At 37.6% G+C, this 15716-nt stretch overlaps 1 protein-coding gene across 2 annotated transcripts; it reads left to right on the top strand.

The window, feature by feature from the left end:
* Positions 1 to 8139: 8139 nt before the first annotated feature.
* LOC149034428 (methyltransferase-like protein 27) lies at positions 8140 to 13001 on the top strand. 2 transcript variants are annotated; one of them, XM_089192945.1, is made up of 4 exons: positions 8140 to 8252; positions 11279 to 11408; positions 11873 to 12248; positions 12672 to 13001. In XM_089192945.1, exons 2-4 carry the CDS (start codon positions 11280 to 11282, stop codon positions 12848 to 12850), a joined length of 684 nt encoding a protein of 227 aa, XP_089049071.1. In that variant the 5' UTR covers positions 8140 to 8252; position 11279; the 3' UTR covers positions 12851 to 13001. The 2 variants fall into 2 exon arrangements, with proteins under 2 accessions (XP_089049071.1, XP_089049072.1); XM_089192946.1 differs by having other exon boundaries at positions 8216 to 8240.
* The last annotated feature ends 2715 nt before the right edge of the window (positions 13002 to 15716 follow it).

Genomic DNA, 15716 nt, shown 5'->3' with positions numbered 1-15716 from the left:
TTGAAAGGCTCCAAACCACGACATACATCAACTTTGACCGGCCTTCTCGAAAACCGGTCTTAAATTACATGCTAAAAAACGATGATTGCGTTTGTCCTTGAGCACCATAGAATACGCGACAAATACGCACAAAAAATACTTTTACATATTCAGAATAAATCAAATTACATTTCACTAAGGTGACAAAAAACAGGAACGGCCTAACTTTTACGGAAAGATCAGTCAAAATCTGCCGATTTCTCTTACTTTCACCGCCATATTGAAAATGAAGCTAACACAATGCAAAACAATCGGAGTGCGCACACCGTCTAATTTTCGCCATATTACGCAAAAACGAAAAATTCCGGAACACCCACACTTCTTCCTAGAAACCATACAAATGTAATGTTAAGACACATTATAAATTTACTTTCAAAGCTTATTGAAGTAGGGACTTTTAAAGATATTTTCTTCCAAAATCTGATATCTCCATATTCTATACAGGTTATTCACTAGATAACCATTCTGTCACTTTGAATTAACAGTTGGTTCTTTCTTAGCGTGCGCTCATGGCCGATAAACGAGAGTTTGAGACAGCGACAGAGAAGTTGCTCGAGGCGTCGTTTCAAAACTTCCCACGGCACGCGCTCCATATCTCCATTAACGCACGCATGAAAAAATTGTTTTAAAACAACGTAAACGCAGTTGTTTGGATATTGTTTTCTTGCAGTTTAAAACTTTTGGGGAAAAGACGGCGCTCCATAAATGTAAAATAAATCGAATTTTTACTAAAAAATACTCTACGGAAATAAAGGTTTAACAACTTGCTCTTAAACTAAAACAAATAATAGTTTTAGCCAAAATGTACTTTTGAGTATTTTAAAATCTTATCGCCAAGTAGTCTTTACTATTTTTATCTAACATTTAGATCAATGGAGAATGGAACCATTTAGCGGCACTTTGAAAAATTCTGACTGCCGGCCATTTGGTCTATTCGAGACCGTGCCCTGCAGTCTGATCAGAAGCGTACAAAGTGTCGACTGCCAGATATTTCGTCTATTTTAGAACGAGACAGCGTATTCTAAATTTAGAAAAAATGATAGTTTTAGCCAAAATGTACTTTAAGTATTTTGAAATCTGATCTTCGAGTATTCACTAATATTTTTATCTCACATTTTTTATAAAGAAAAACTAAATATACCATTTATGAGCGAAAAAATTCAGAATTCTCTCGCTATGACAAAGGGCTAACGCTCGAAGCGTCAGCTTTTTCACCCTTTACGGTGACCCATTTAAGAGTGATTGTCAGTAAAAATCAAAGAAATCGTGGCCACGGTCAAAAAATCGATTTCGCTCATACTTTGTCAGTTTGAAGGCCTAGGTAAGTAACTGAAGGATATGAGGTTAGTTTTTTGAAATATTCCATATAACGGCAGAAAACCACGAAAAACGGTCACCCTACCGGAAGCTCGGATTTCACCTGGCGGAAACTCGAAATTTTACACTTTTCAGCTTCTCGCTACACAGACGTTTACATAGCTGTGAATCTTTCTTGAGTATAATTGAATACATTGATTCTTCCTTAGTCAAACCATGGGAATTATTTTTATCTCTGCTTATTTGTGAGCGAACTGAGACCCGATTAAGAAGACACACTTTTCTCATTTACGCGAAGGTGTAAAATAATCCAAACTCAGCGACGAAAAAAGCTGACCGGTAGTTCTTCAAATCCTCTGATATTATAACCAAAGACAGTTCAGTCATTGATTTTTAGGTCTATGGTTTTAAATCTTTAGGATCTAGTAGCACTTTTGCATGAACGCCGATCAAAATTCGATAAAATTCCAATTGAGCGCCTTTGAAATCTACAACTCTACATAACAATGCACTATTGAATAAATTAACTCCTCGGCCAAAGTTTGTACATAAAACATGAGGGTTTTACTTTCTTAGCGGTTTGAACCTTTTAAAAGTATATATTGATGTTAAATATTGTCTACACAGGTAAAACAAACTATGAAACACCAAAACTACCACGAGCTGAAATTAAATCTCACAGGCTCGCTCCCTAATCTGTGTCACGCACGAGCGATTTCGCCACAATTAGTACAGTAACAAACAGATATTTACATCTGTTAATTTACAATAAGTCTTATTTTAAAACATCTTACTCAACGATGTGCCAGGTTCCCCAGTTAACTTGCTGAAGTAAAAATAAAAGAAAATATCATAATAGCAATTCAAACTGAAACGATAAGAATTGATTTTATTAAGAATGAGAAGCTTTATGCCGTCGATAGCCAAGCAGAAGTACCTGTTCTCACGAAAATTGCATCGTTCTTTAAATAAATAAATCGAATTATCTGTGAAACATTGCATCTAAAACCAGAGTTTATTGTCGGGGAACTTCATAGAACAGCGATATCTTGCTCGTTCTTGAATATTGTTGGTAGGATTTGCGGCGCAGACGAACGCACAAGTTCTTCAACTTCCGTCACGCCTCTCACGCGGTGTAACAGGGATATCAAAAATCACAAAAAGTCGTTGAAATTTTCCGGAATTGAAACGGAGGTAGAATTAATTTTGGCGAGATGTGGATGTTTTCAAAAGCCGGCGAATTTATCGGATATGACTATCTGTCCGGTTCATCGTGACAAGTTAGGTTTAGGTTGGCGAAGGACGGGTAATCTTTGCACCATCCCGGAAGTTGTTTATAGTCACTGCAGGGAGCTGAGGAAGGCACCCGCACTGGAAAAAGGAATAAATTTATTCCAATCCATGAAGATATTTGAGCTTTCAAAACAGCTCGTCCCTGCTCAGGTAAGCAACCAACTGCTTGATGTTCTACCAAACAGAAACTGTCTCCAATGAATTATTTTTAGTCTATTCATTCTGATGACTTGAGATTATATGAGAGAATCATTTGTTTAAACGACGGAGAGAAATAAGTAAGGTTGATGAAGAACATTTCGTTACTTATCTCTTCATTCAGTTGTCCAATCCAATTTTTTTATAACAACCTTTATTTCATGCCTCTCATTTTTTTATGGATTGCGCTTATATTAGTGTGTGCACTGTATAGTGCCCTACCCACTTTGTCGCCAGGTATGTGAGTGAGTGAGTGAGTGAGTGCCGGTGTCCGTAAACAAACAGGTCCGCAGCGCGTGCACAGCACTACCCACATGTATACAATGAGTTCCTATTCTTTATCAGTATCTCTCAGTTCGTACGCGGGGTGTGATTGGTCAATTTTGCGCGGCCCACTAAACTTTAACTAGTTTCCATTCCCGCGCGCCCGATTGACCTCAGAGACATAATGAATATCTTACTAACCTCGTTTCACGGTCTGTAACTTACAGTACGCACCTGGAATTCGGTTAGTAGGGGTTAATTTACTTTGTTTAAAACATTTCAATTTCGTTTCGCAAAAAGCCACTTGAGAAAGATATAAACAATAAACATAGGATAGTCTAATCACAATGCTACTCCCCCCCCCTTCTTCTCACCTCTTATCGCGCAGTCAACTTTCGATTGTTATTTCATTCTGTGGGTCGACAAAACTTCAGACTTTTGTGTTTAAAAAATACGCACCTTTCGGTAATTTCGGAGTTTTGACGGGAATGCTTTTCGCCCCTTACAATAGGATGGGCACTTAAGACAATCACAAAGAAGACACTTTTTACGCAAAAACAAAATGAATTTTTGAAACAACAATTTGAAATTGGCGAGCAGAGTGGAAGAAAAGCAGATCCGAATGAATTGTACCTCATAAGCAGGTTAATAAACTGTTTTCTGTTAACTAATTATGCCTTGCGCATAATTGTATACAAGATAACATCATTTATTTTCTTTCGAAAAAATCGTTTCATTTGATCGTTATCTTTTTTTAAAAGTGTGTTCAGTGAAGAGGTAGATACACTAATGGTATGGCGACCACCTCAAGGCTGCCACCGAATTAAACCAGCCAACCAGTCACGTAATGTAAGCTAATTAAAAGTGTATATCCATTCAAAGTTTTAGGGCTAAAAAGTTTGAAATTGTCTCCGCAAGAAGCCAAGAAAAATTCAAAGTAACAAAGCTTGACGTACAAGATTGATCAAAGATCTACTTAAATATAGTTTTGTGGGGAAATGGCCATATTGGAGTGGTGCAACGACCGTAATTGTGCTATTAAACGTAAACATATAAATGTTGATGTGACGTTTCCACTAGTATACTGTGCAAACTGTGCACTTTGTGGGTGGTTGGGGAGAGAGAGTAGTATGGTTGTTAAATCCTTTCCCCCACCCCTTCCCTCCTTTTTAAATGTCGTAAAAATGACAGTGCACATTATTTATTCTTCGGTGCCCTCTTTGGAAAATTCTTAGTATTTTTCATCCAATATTGTCAAAATTAAACTTTCTTTTCTCTATCAATGACAGACTGTAGTGTTGTTTGACAAGCGCAATCAATAAAACATGCAAGTCGTAAAACTCATAGTATTTTTAATAGTCGCATTGGACAACAGAATGAAGAGGATACAAAACTCATTGGAGACAGTTCCTGCTTGGTAGTACATTTTTTAGTTGTTATTTACCTGAGCCCATAGGGACGAGCTATTTTGAAAGGTCAAATATCTTCATGGATTGGAAAAAATATATTCCTATTCCAGTGCGGCTACTTTTCACAGCTCTTGCTGAGTGACCCGAAACAACTTCCTGTATGGTGCAAAAATTAACACTTTTGAACATGATGTATTACTTACTAAGTGACACAGGCATAATCGGAAAAAAAATCCGAGTGCTTCATGGGACAAACATCCTGCATACTTCTAGGATTGGAATGTCATGTGTGGCATACGCGCAATGGAATAAATGTGATGGAATATTTTTAAGCCTGGTGAATAAATGAGAATGATGTATTATTCAGTAAGTGACACAGGCGTACTCGGAAAAAAAGAAATCCGAGTGCTCTCGGCCATCAGGAGTCGAAGCTATCGACATCGTGTCAGGTTATGCCTAAGTGACACGATGAGACGGTACGGGTAGTCATCTCCAATAAACTCGTTGGCTTTTAAAAACACGCAATCTTGCTAAAATTAATTCTGGTTCAAGTCCGGAGAGTTTTTTAGGACTTCGTGCGATGTTTTATATCCTTGTTACACAGCGTGAGCAGTGTGACGAAAGCTGAGTAAGGGTAGAAATTATCCATTGGAAGTTACTTAGCAAGTGCGTTCGTCTGCGCCGCAAATCCCACCGACAATATTCAAGAACGAGCAAGACGTCGTTGTTATATATGTATGTCTATTAACTTCGCCAACAACATACTCTGGTTATATGGTTAAGTAGATTTGTTTATTTAGAGAACGATGCAATATTTGCTTTTCGTGGAAACAGTTACTTTCGATTGGTTTTCGACGGCACAAAACTTCTCATACTAAATAAAATCAATTCTAATTGAGCTAGAATTACTATTAAGGTTTTCTTTTTTTTTCAGCAAGTTAACTGGGAAACCTGGCACATCTTTGAGTAAGATATTTTAAAAATACGACTTACTTAAAATAAACGGATGTAAATATCTGTTTGTTACTGTACTAATTGTAGCTAAGTCGCTCGTGCGTGACGCAGATTAGGGAGCGAGCCTGTGAGAATTAATTTCAGCTCGTAGTAATTTTGGTGTTTCATAGTTTGTTTTACCTGTGTAGACAATATTTAACATTAATATATATTTTTAAAACGCTTCGAACCGCTAAGAAAGCAAAACCTTTATGTTTTATGTACAAACTTTGGCCGAGGAGTTAATTTATTCAATAGTGCTTTGCTATGTAGAGTTGTAGATTTCAAAGGCGCTCAATTGGAATTTTATCGAATTTTGATCGGCGTTCATGCAAAAGTGCTACTAGATCCTAAAGATTTAAAACCATAGACCTAAAAATCAATGACTGAACTGTCTTTGGTTATAATATCAGAGGATTTGAAGAACTACCGGTCAGCTTTTTTCGTCGCTGAGTTTGGATTATTTTACACCTTCGCGTAAATGAGAAAAGTGTGTCTTCTTAATCGGGTCTCAGTTCGCTCACAAATAAGCAGAGATAAAAATAATTCCCATGGTTTGACTAAGGAAGAATCAATGTATTCAATTATACTCAAGAAAGATTCACAGCTATGTAAACGTCTGTGTAGCGAGAAGCTGAAAAGTGTAAAATTTCGAGTTTCCGCCAGGTGAAATCCGAGCTTCTGGTAGGGTGACCGTTTTTCGTGGTTTACTGCCGTTATATGGAATATTTAAAAAAACTAACCTCATAACCTTCAGTTACTTACCTAGGCCTTCAAACTGACAAAGTATGAGCGAAATCGATTTTTTGACCGTGGCCACATTTTTTTAATTTTCCTTGATTTTTACTGACATTTACTCTTAAGTTTTCAACTCAGTTGTTAACACTAAATTACTTGCGTTCTAAAAGAGACGAAATGTCTGGCAGTCAGAAAATTTTGACAGAATTTCCACCGAAAGGTTCTTTCAAACTTGTTAAGATTATCAGATGTTTATTTAAAAATGTCAAAGATTAATTTGGCTTTTAAGTGGACAAATTCTCCGTGTTGTGCAGCCTATAATATCGCCCGGTTGTCGACACTTTGTACGCTTCTGATCAGATTGCCGGGCACGGACCAAATGGCCGGCAGTCAGAATTTTTCAAAGTGCCGCTAAATGGTTCCATTCTCCATTGATCTAAATGTTAGATAAAAATAGTAAAGACTACTTGGCGATAAGATTTTAAAATACTCAAAAGTACATTTTGGCTAAAACTATTATTTGTTTTAGTTTAAGAGCAAGTTGTTAAACCTTTATTTCTGTAGAGTATTCTTTTATGGAGCGCTGTCTTTTCCCAAAAGTTTTAAACTGCAAGAAAACAATATCCAAACAACTGCGTTTACGTTGTTTTAAAACAATTTGTTCATACGTGCGTTAATGGAGATATGGAGCGCGTGCCGTGGGAAGTTTTGAAACGACGCCTCGAGCAACTTCTCTGTCGCTGTCTCAAACTCCCGTTTATCGGCCATGAGCGCACGCTAAGAAAGAACCAACTGTTAATTCAAATTGACAGAATGGTTAACTAGTGGATTACCTGTATAGAATATGGGGATATCAGATTTTGGAAGAAAATATCTCTAAAAGTCTCTACTTCAATAAGCTTTGAAAGTAAATTTATTATGTGTCTTAACATTACATTTGTATGGTTTCTAGGAAGAAGTGTGGGTGTTCCGGAATTTTCGTTTTTGCGTAATATGGCGAAAATTAGACGGTGTGCGCACTCCGATTGCTTTGCATTGTGTTAGCTTCATTTTCAATATGGCGGTGAAAGTAAGAGAAATCGGCAGATTTTGACTGATCTTTCCGTAAAAGTTAGGCCGTTCCTGTTTTTTGTCACCTTAGTGAAATGTAATTTGATTTATTCTGAATATGTAAAAGTATTTTTTGTGCGTATTTGTCGCGTATTCTATGGTGCTCAAGGACAAACGCAATCACCGTTTTTTAGCATGTAATTTGAGACCGGTTTTCGAGAAGGCCGGTCAAAGTTGATGCATGTCGTAGTTTGGAGCAAATATATATATACTCTCCTACCGACGCAGCACCCCAGTTTCTTTAGAAACTTACCTCCTTTATTTATCTTAGAACGCACCTGGTTGCAGGGCATTTAGAGACAGCGTATTCTGAAACTAGAAAAAATGATAGTTTTAGCCAAAATGTACTTTTAAGTATTTTGAAATCTGATCTTCGAGTATTCTCTAATATTTTTATCTAACATTTTTATCAAAATGGTAGAAAAAAATTAATACACAATACTTAGCGATCAGATTACGAAATCGGTTTGCACATTTGAGGTTTGACAGAATACCACGTGCTAATCGAAAACTATGACTATGAGGCGAGACAAATATTACAATTAAATATTTTGTGTAAAAGCTTTATTTCAACAAAAACTAAATACACCATTCACGAGCGAAAAATGTCAGAATTCTTTGCGTTTAAGCGACCCGCGTAAGAGATTCGCCATGCTTGAGGCATTGTCTACTTTGTAGACGTCGTAGTCTAAAATAACCATTCGAGACCAGTTGATTGGCATGCCCACACATGTCTATCTCTAGTGACTATATAAGCATGTACTTCATAGTTCATTTAGTAGCATGCGAGACACAAATCAGGGAGAGGTCAGTAAAAAGTACTCAAAGAGAATCAAATTGTAAGAGTCGAAGAAATTCACCAGAGTTCCACAGACTGAGGTAAAATTTAATGTAAGTAGGATTGATTGTGTATTAGAGAACCGAGAAAGGCAGATCGAGAGTACTTGGTGCCTTTCGCTGGGTATGGTGGGCTTGGCAGCGCATAGTTTTCTCTCTAAGTGTGACAACATTATTCTGAACTCTTCAGTAACGTGGTTTTTTGCTCAGGTAATGTAATGTTCGCAACATCATTAGTATGAAAATAGTAGCCACTATCGACCGTGTATTTGCTTCCCACAATTTAGGAAATACTTAGAGACTGAAGTGGATAGGATTTTGAGACAAATTTATGATAACTTCAACAGAAACATTGATACCAGTGATAAGGTTTTTTTTTGTCTGCGGTAAAGAACTGCCGGCTTGACGTGAAGAACAGTTCTTCTGTCATCTTCAGTTCTGAATAATACAATATGGCAGCTCTGTTATTTACAGTTCTTTCTAGATTCCTTGACCTGGCTAATTCATGTACACTCTGACACAGAGTCTGTCATGTGACCCTTTAATATAAAAGCCACCTGATCGTCATGAAGGTTATTCAAGGTCTTTCCACTTCAGAGTAAGCCACACTCTTAACTGACAAATTCTTAACCGGAAATTTTGTCTTTGATGGGTGTACCGTGCCGGCAGTGGTGTTCCTACTTGCACTTAACTCATATCGCGTTCTAATAACAAACAAATACTGCGATAAAAATACGTGCCTACGGTTCCACCCACCCAAAATTGTCAGGCCAACGAACTTGATGTCAATCATTCATGACCAAATATAGTCATAACATGAGATTAGTCAACCTACTCTGTGCAGTGAAACAAGGATTTTGATTGATTAACACAAGCAGCTGTGACCGCATGGGTCTGAAGCTGCTCGCTTGTATACATTTCTTGATCAGATTTACCCGCACGGCAGATTACCCGCATCGGTCAATTTTTACAATAACGAGAAAAACATTTCGAAAGATTATCCGCACTGCCAGATGACTCGCACCCCAAAAACAAAAGAAAATCGTCGACTCGCACAAAGTTCCTTCAGTGTTTTTGTTGACATGATATCCTTTGGCGTGCAATTAACAAATTTTCACACTTTTTGTCTTCGCTGTTTCATTGAGAATGATACTCCCTAAAATCTGTTGTAACAAAATCGATATCTCGAGATTTTTAGTTGAAGAAATCCCTTGAAAGGCAATGCTAGCTAAGAAATTTCACTGATGCGTCGAAAAGTCTGTCGCATCATTAATTATGCGGCGCCACGAAATGAACATGTCAGCATCATTTTCCGTGTGAATTGCCCTGAAGCCAGCTTTTTCACAATTAAATTCTTTTATATTCAAGTTTACTTCCCGTGTAAGTGAGAATTGTTTTTTGAAATTAAAAAGAAGCGAGCTGTGAAATTGACCAGGTAAGAAAGTAAGAGTACAAAAAAGATAAAAGCTTTGTTTTCGAGTTTTGTATGTTTTCGATTTGCATCGGCTTTCACCGAGAGCGTTAAAGTCTCTGTAAGAATCAAAAATCTTGGGAAATGAAAATTTTCAACCCCCTTCAAATTTTGCATGCAGTTAGGCACTCAGGGGGGATGCGCAAAAATGCCCTTTTTAAAGGGTGCAGCACTCTTGTTGCCATGGTAACAACGACTGCTTGTTCGAGGCCTGGGGCCTCATTTTCATAAAAAACGTCGCAAAAAAGAGTGAAATGTTTATTTCTCTATCTCAAGCTAAATACAAATTGGCATTTCTACCATACATAGTAACATTATTCGTCTTCACTTTGATACATTTTATTTCCCCTGGGATTGAATGTGAACACGCTAATAGATTATTTATCTCGGTACAGTTTCGGTCATTTTTGTTGTCGGGTAAAACAGGGAAAACGTTTATCTGAATTTCTCCAAAAGTACACCGATTCTGGAACTGAAAATACCCACCTAGCTGGTTATAATATTCTAGTTTTTAAGTATGTAAAACTCTCTGCGGGCCTGTCTCTACTTTTTATAGGGGCAATGCGCGAAAAAAGGTCCAAATCAGATATTGCATAATGTGGCGATGTTTACATCCAATGTTCTCAACAACAAACTTTTCAGAAAAATGAAGCATGTGAGGCTATGAAAGAATGTTTATGAGCAATATCCCGAAGAGAAATCTCACCTCTGGTTGTCATCTTTTGGAAAAAATTGATCAACCTTCATGGAGGACAACTCAACGTAATACAAACATATACCTCAAATCGTGTGCATTTCATCCAGATTCAGAGAGCTGCACCTTCTTTCATGGGAATTTGAGCGATCCGAAGTCCTCTGAAGATACACTGTTATACTTGTATGTCATTTGAAACATGTCCAAGTCGAGTGATCTACACAAAACTATCCTCACACCGGTCATTTGTCATAAACATGTACGTTGTCACGATGGCGTGACGCTGTATTTCTCCGTGAAGATTCCATCGGTCGCTCCAAAGAAGACGACAAATTGATATTCTTCATATATGTCAGCAGATTTCCACTTTCAGGAGTAAAAACAACCAAAAAAAAAAAAAAAAAGAGGAAAACTTCGATTGAACGGTTGTAAACACTGACAGTATGGGTTCAGGCTTGAAAATCTTACCTTGACAAGCTCCTTAAGTTACAGAAACGAGCTGTTCGCTTTATCTAATTTTCTGATCATAATGAGAATGCAATTCCTTTATTTGTTGACGCTCATATCTTACCGCTAAAATTTGTTCATTATGAATCTATAGCTAATTTGATGCTTGACGTTCACTTATTACTCAAAGAACAGCTCGGCTAAGAACGTGGATGGGAAATGAATTGCTTTTGTCAACGTCGTCTTCCAAGGATCGCTTTGTCAGTCAATCATCAACCTTACAGAGTGGCGCAAAAGGCGAGTGACGTGTCAGCGAGTGACGTGTGAAAAAAATTACCGTAATTTTACACGTTTGCTGTTAAGGCTCTTCTCAGGGCTTGAAATCATTACAAAGCACCGCACTTCATATAATAGAAGCCTTCATCAGACAAATGTATATGACATTTTGCATTTTGTCCCTCAATACAGAATGGATGAGAAGCAGTTAAAAGCAAGCTTGATGAAGTATTTCGGAGAAACAACAGCAAAAGTAACTAAAGAAACAACCGAAGATGAAATCAAACGTATCTATGCTGCACGGTCAACAACATATGACGAGGTACTCTAAAATAGTAACATAATAATAATAAGGGTCTGGGGGACCATGTAGCACATTGCCGTTTGACCCACCGGACAACTGATGCATCACTCAGCGTTGCGTTTCTCGAATGTTCCAGTACTATTGGAAAGGGGCCCGGTGGTCAGGGCGCTGCACTTGTAAGCCGGAGGTCCCGGGTTCAAGTCCTCCTCCCTGCCACTGGATGGATTTGTCTTCGGTGGCCCCGAATTCAACTCCTGCACGCTTTGTAAATAGCCAACTGGTCTGCCTCCTACCAGTTGGGGTTTTTAACGAGTTTCTGTTCATTTACGATATTTGTTTCCTTATTTACAGTGTCCCCAATTAGCACAGCAGTGCTAAAATACACTGACACTCAAATAAAGTTATTATTATTATTATTATTATTATTATTATTATTAACATCTCTAATCGTAATAACCGGCTTGAACTTTCTCATCTTATAGGAACATTCAGCGGCGCGCACTTCATATTTCAAGCCACTGGCCGAGTCTTTACATAAAGCCCTTAAAGAAGTTTACCAAGACAAACCAATGGATCAAATCAAAATCATTGACGCCGGAGCTGGGACAGGTCTGATTGGAGTTGAGCTCAAGAAACTCGGATACACCAACCTATGTGCTTTGGACATCTCAGCTGAGATGTTAACGGAAGCAAAGAAGAAAGAGATCTATACTGAATTCATTTGCACGTCTTTGAACGGGCAGCCGATACCTCAAATTAAATCTGGGCAATTCGATGCTTTGATTTGTGGTGGGGCGCTCATTACAGGACGTATCGGCTCCTCTGCTTTCGTGGAGATGATAAGAATGGTTCAAACTGGTGGGTCTGAGTATGATTTTAGATTGAGGACCTAACATAAAAAATCTTCTCACAAGTTTTTTGCTGGTTTGTTTTTGTTTTTTTTGAAAACTCAAATCGTAAGATAGATCAGGTAATGAAGACTCGTGTAACACCCTTCTTGATAAATTCCCTTGACATCTGGCATCTGACCCTCAAATCATCTGCTGGGGTCAAATCTTCTCTCTGCAAATTCGCTTAAAGAATTTTTTGAGGTATCAAGAGCACGCCCCCAAGCTGGTCTCTTCAACTTCTCTTTGGATGATGTCACAGGCTATAGGTTAACCAACTCTTTGAGTTAAATCTAATGAATACATGGACAAAAAGGAAAAGAATAATAAAAATTTCCTATGATAAAACCAGTTACAAGATCCACACTAAATTCCAATGTTAACTTCTTTGCAGATGGCGTCCTCTGTTTCAACATAATGAAAGAGGAATTAAAACACTATCAAGAAATGATGACGGAGCTGGAAAAAGCTGGCGAATGGATGTGCATGTGCAAAGAGTCTTCAGCTTTCTATGCAGCCGAGGACTTGCCCAGTGAATGCTGGGGGTTCGTTTACAAAGTTTTAAAGAATTAAGAAACATGTACCATTACGGTTAAGCCTACCTCATTTAGGCCATACTGGATAATCATTGTTTTAGCTGACATAAAACATCAGTTATAATGCTGCTGTGAAGTTTTGATGTTTAAAAAGCAAGTATATGAAATAAATCAAACTGTTTAAACGACATTGTCCTGATGTTGTACTTACGTTTTCGCACGTGCCGGTGGGCGGCGAGCCCGTAGCCATTTCAAATATTCTTTCAAGGCTTGTGTTTCGTTTCCTGATATGTTTAGTTGTATTTTAATGCAAATGCGAGGAGTTCTCTATTTTCAAAATAGAGTCATTTTTAACTTCAGTTTTTCTTCGCTCGACACCGGAAAGCTGTAAAATATGAGCTGTGACATTTTATTTCCTAAGCATAAGAAAGATTAGAAAATATGTTTAGATAAATGTTCGCAATTTCAAAATCCGTAACTAATCCCTTTAGAAACGAAACAAGTTTGCATTAATTCACATGATGGCCACTGAAACTTGGAAAATATTTTACAATAGCTTACTCTCTATAGCAAACGAGCCATGAAGAACATAATGACCAGCTCACAGTTGGCTTGTTAGCTCAGTTGGTAGAGCATTTCAACGGCAATGAAGAGGGTTCAAATTAATTGGGACAGAAAACTAGGTAACACAGAGACAATAAAAGAACTACAATAAATACATTTTGGGTCGCTTGTTTCAGGTTGAACAAGCTCTGGAAATAACAAAGAAAGGGCTAACAATCGCATTACCTCGAAAAATCGAGAAAAAGCTGCCGGTCATCACTGCTGCGAGTAGCATTAGCAGAAGCAGAAGTAGCATCAAACCGGGTGGATTTGTCTTTCTGCAGACTTTATCCTGCGCTTTCTTGATAATTTTTCGTCTTCCGAGTTGTCTGCGAGATTATCTTGCTCATATTCTTGGACAACAAACCATCGGCTAATTTAATCAATTTTTGTCGTTTGCGGATTAAAGTCAAAGAAGTTTCCAAAGATTTTAAGCCAGACGTGCTCTCCTCTTCTCAGAGAATCAAGCGCTGAGGAATAGTGATCTTCTACCACCTCATTAAAGTTATCAGTAATTAACGGATGGTTATACATGTTTTCAGCGATATGCTGATAATCATATCATATGCAAAGGACTGATTCAAGAAAAAATAAATCATGGAAATTAATTGAACATACTGTGGTAAAGAAACTTAAAAAGCATAAGCTCACTACCATACTTTAAAATTGATGGAAGGTAAGAGAACAGTTGAGATTACGAAATGAAAGGCATGAAGACAAAGAAACAATATTTATTGTGATTAATTTTGATTGGTGATTTAACCGCTTTTCTTGATACGAGTATGAGTGACTGCTTCAACAGTCCGATCACAAGTGTCCGATTATAACTAACTGTCTGATTACACTATCCGATTAAAACTTTACGGAATGATTAGTGATGCGAATGTACCAAAAACATTTTAGGAATTTGTAATGGTTATGATCAACCTGAAATAAAGTAATCCTGTAGGCTTGTAGGCTCATCAGGAGGTTAAATTCTTACATGTCGCTGTAAAGGTAAATGGATATCCCATTTTGAAAGCAAAGAACAAAAACTGGAATGTTGGAATGTGGAATAAAGTATTAATTGTTTAGGTCGTCAATCAGTAGTCAGTCGGCAGAAACGAGCACAATTTTCTGCAAAATTGACTAGAGAGCAAATGATGATGGGAGGTGAAGCTTTACGGACTTAGTAACAGTATGTTGCCTCTAAGGCCTCTTTTTAAAAAGGGTTAAGGAGTCTCTCGGAAGATTTTTTCCACCTCGCCATACATTTCTTATTATTTTCGTTCAAAGATACCCTTACGGGTGATTCAGTGCGGGTAAGACTCGACCCACAGTTTAGAAATAAGGTCAATTTAAATACCTCAGAGAATTTGTGCGCTGAAAAGCCAAATTAATCTTTGACATTTCTAAATAAACATCTGATAATCTTAACAAGTTTGAAAGGACCTTTCGGTGGAAATTCTGTGAACATTTCTGACTGCTAGACATTTCGTCTATTTTAGAATGCGCCTGGTTGCAGGGCATTTAGAGACAGCGTATTCTGAAACTAGAAAAAATGATAGTCATAGCCAAAATGTACCTTTAAGTATTTTGAAATCTGATCTACAAATACTCTCTAATATTTATATCTAACATTTTGTCAAAATGGTGGAGAAAAATAATACAGAGTACTTGGTGATCAGATCACAAAATCGGTTTGCACATTTGAGGTTTAACAAAACACCTTGGTGCCTTTCGCTGAGCGTGGTGGGCTTGCTTGACAGCACATAGTTTCCTCCTTAATTGCGACTCAACATTATTCTGAACTCGTCATAAACATATTTTTTTGGCTCAGCTAATGTAATGTTCGAAACATCATTAGTATAAAAATTGTAGCCTCGTGAAACTGTTATTTCGATGAAAATTTAAAGTATACATCGGACTTCCATTCCAAAGTATTGTCAAGCACTGAAGGCGATTGAAAGCAAATGCAATGATGTTCTCTTGGTTTTTGCGATGATGTTTACTTGCGGCAGATACATGGTAACCAGAAATTATTGCTGTATGGTTAACAGCTTGTTCTGGATTCATTTCCATTGGATGATTGTTCTTCTGGTTGTCATGTTTTGTTCACCTCTTAAGAGAGTGTCTCTGTAAGAACGGTCCGGTCGATTTTGCTTGAGACACGGATTTCGCTCGTTTCTCGTGTGTTGTAAGACATTCATGTACTTATACTAAAACCACAATCAGTTTGATCGGATCTCTTTATTTTTCAGAGTTTTACGGAAATTAAATTTCACTCGAGCGAAGGCTTGTCGTGACACTTTTCAAGACTT

This window comes from Pocillopora damicornis, chromosome 14, assembly GCF_964200805.1.
Source record: "Pocillopora damicornis chromosome 14, jaPocDami1.2, whole genome shotgun sequence".
NCBI classification, from domain to species: domain Eukaryota; kingdom Metazoa; phylum Cnidaria; class Anthozoa; order Scleractinia; family Pocilloporidae; genus Pocillopora; species Pocillopora damicornis.
This window is presented reverse-complemented; position numbering and strand designations above follow the sequence as displayed.

Excerpts from the sequence above, each read along its gene's own strand:
- LOC149034428 (XM_089192945.1), top strand. The coding sequence starts at position 11,280 with ATGGATGAGAAGCAGTTAAAAGCAAGCTTGATGAAGTATTTCGGAGAA. Across the intron at positions 11,409-11,872 it reads GGTCAACAACATATGACGAG|GAACATTCAGCGGCGCGCAC; the intron begins GTACTCTAAAAT and ends CTCATCTTATAG. Across the intron at positions 12,249-12,671 it reads GATAAGAATGGTTCAAACTG|ATGGCGTCCTCTGTTTCAAC; the intron begins GTGGGTCTGAGT and ends ACTTCTTTGCAG.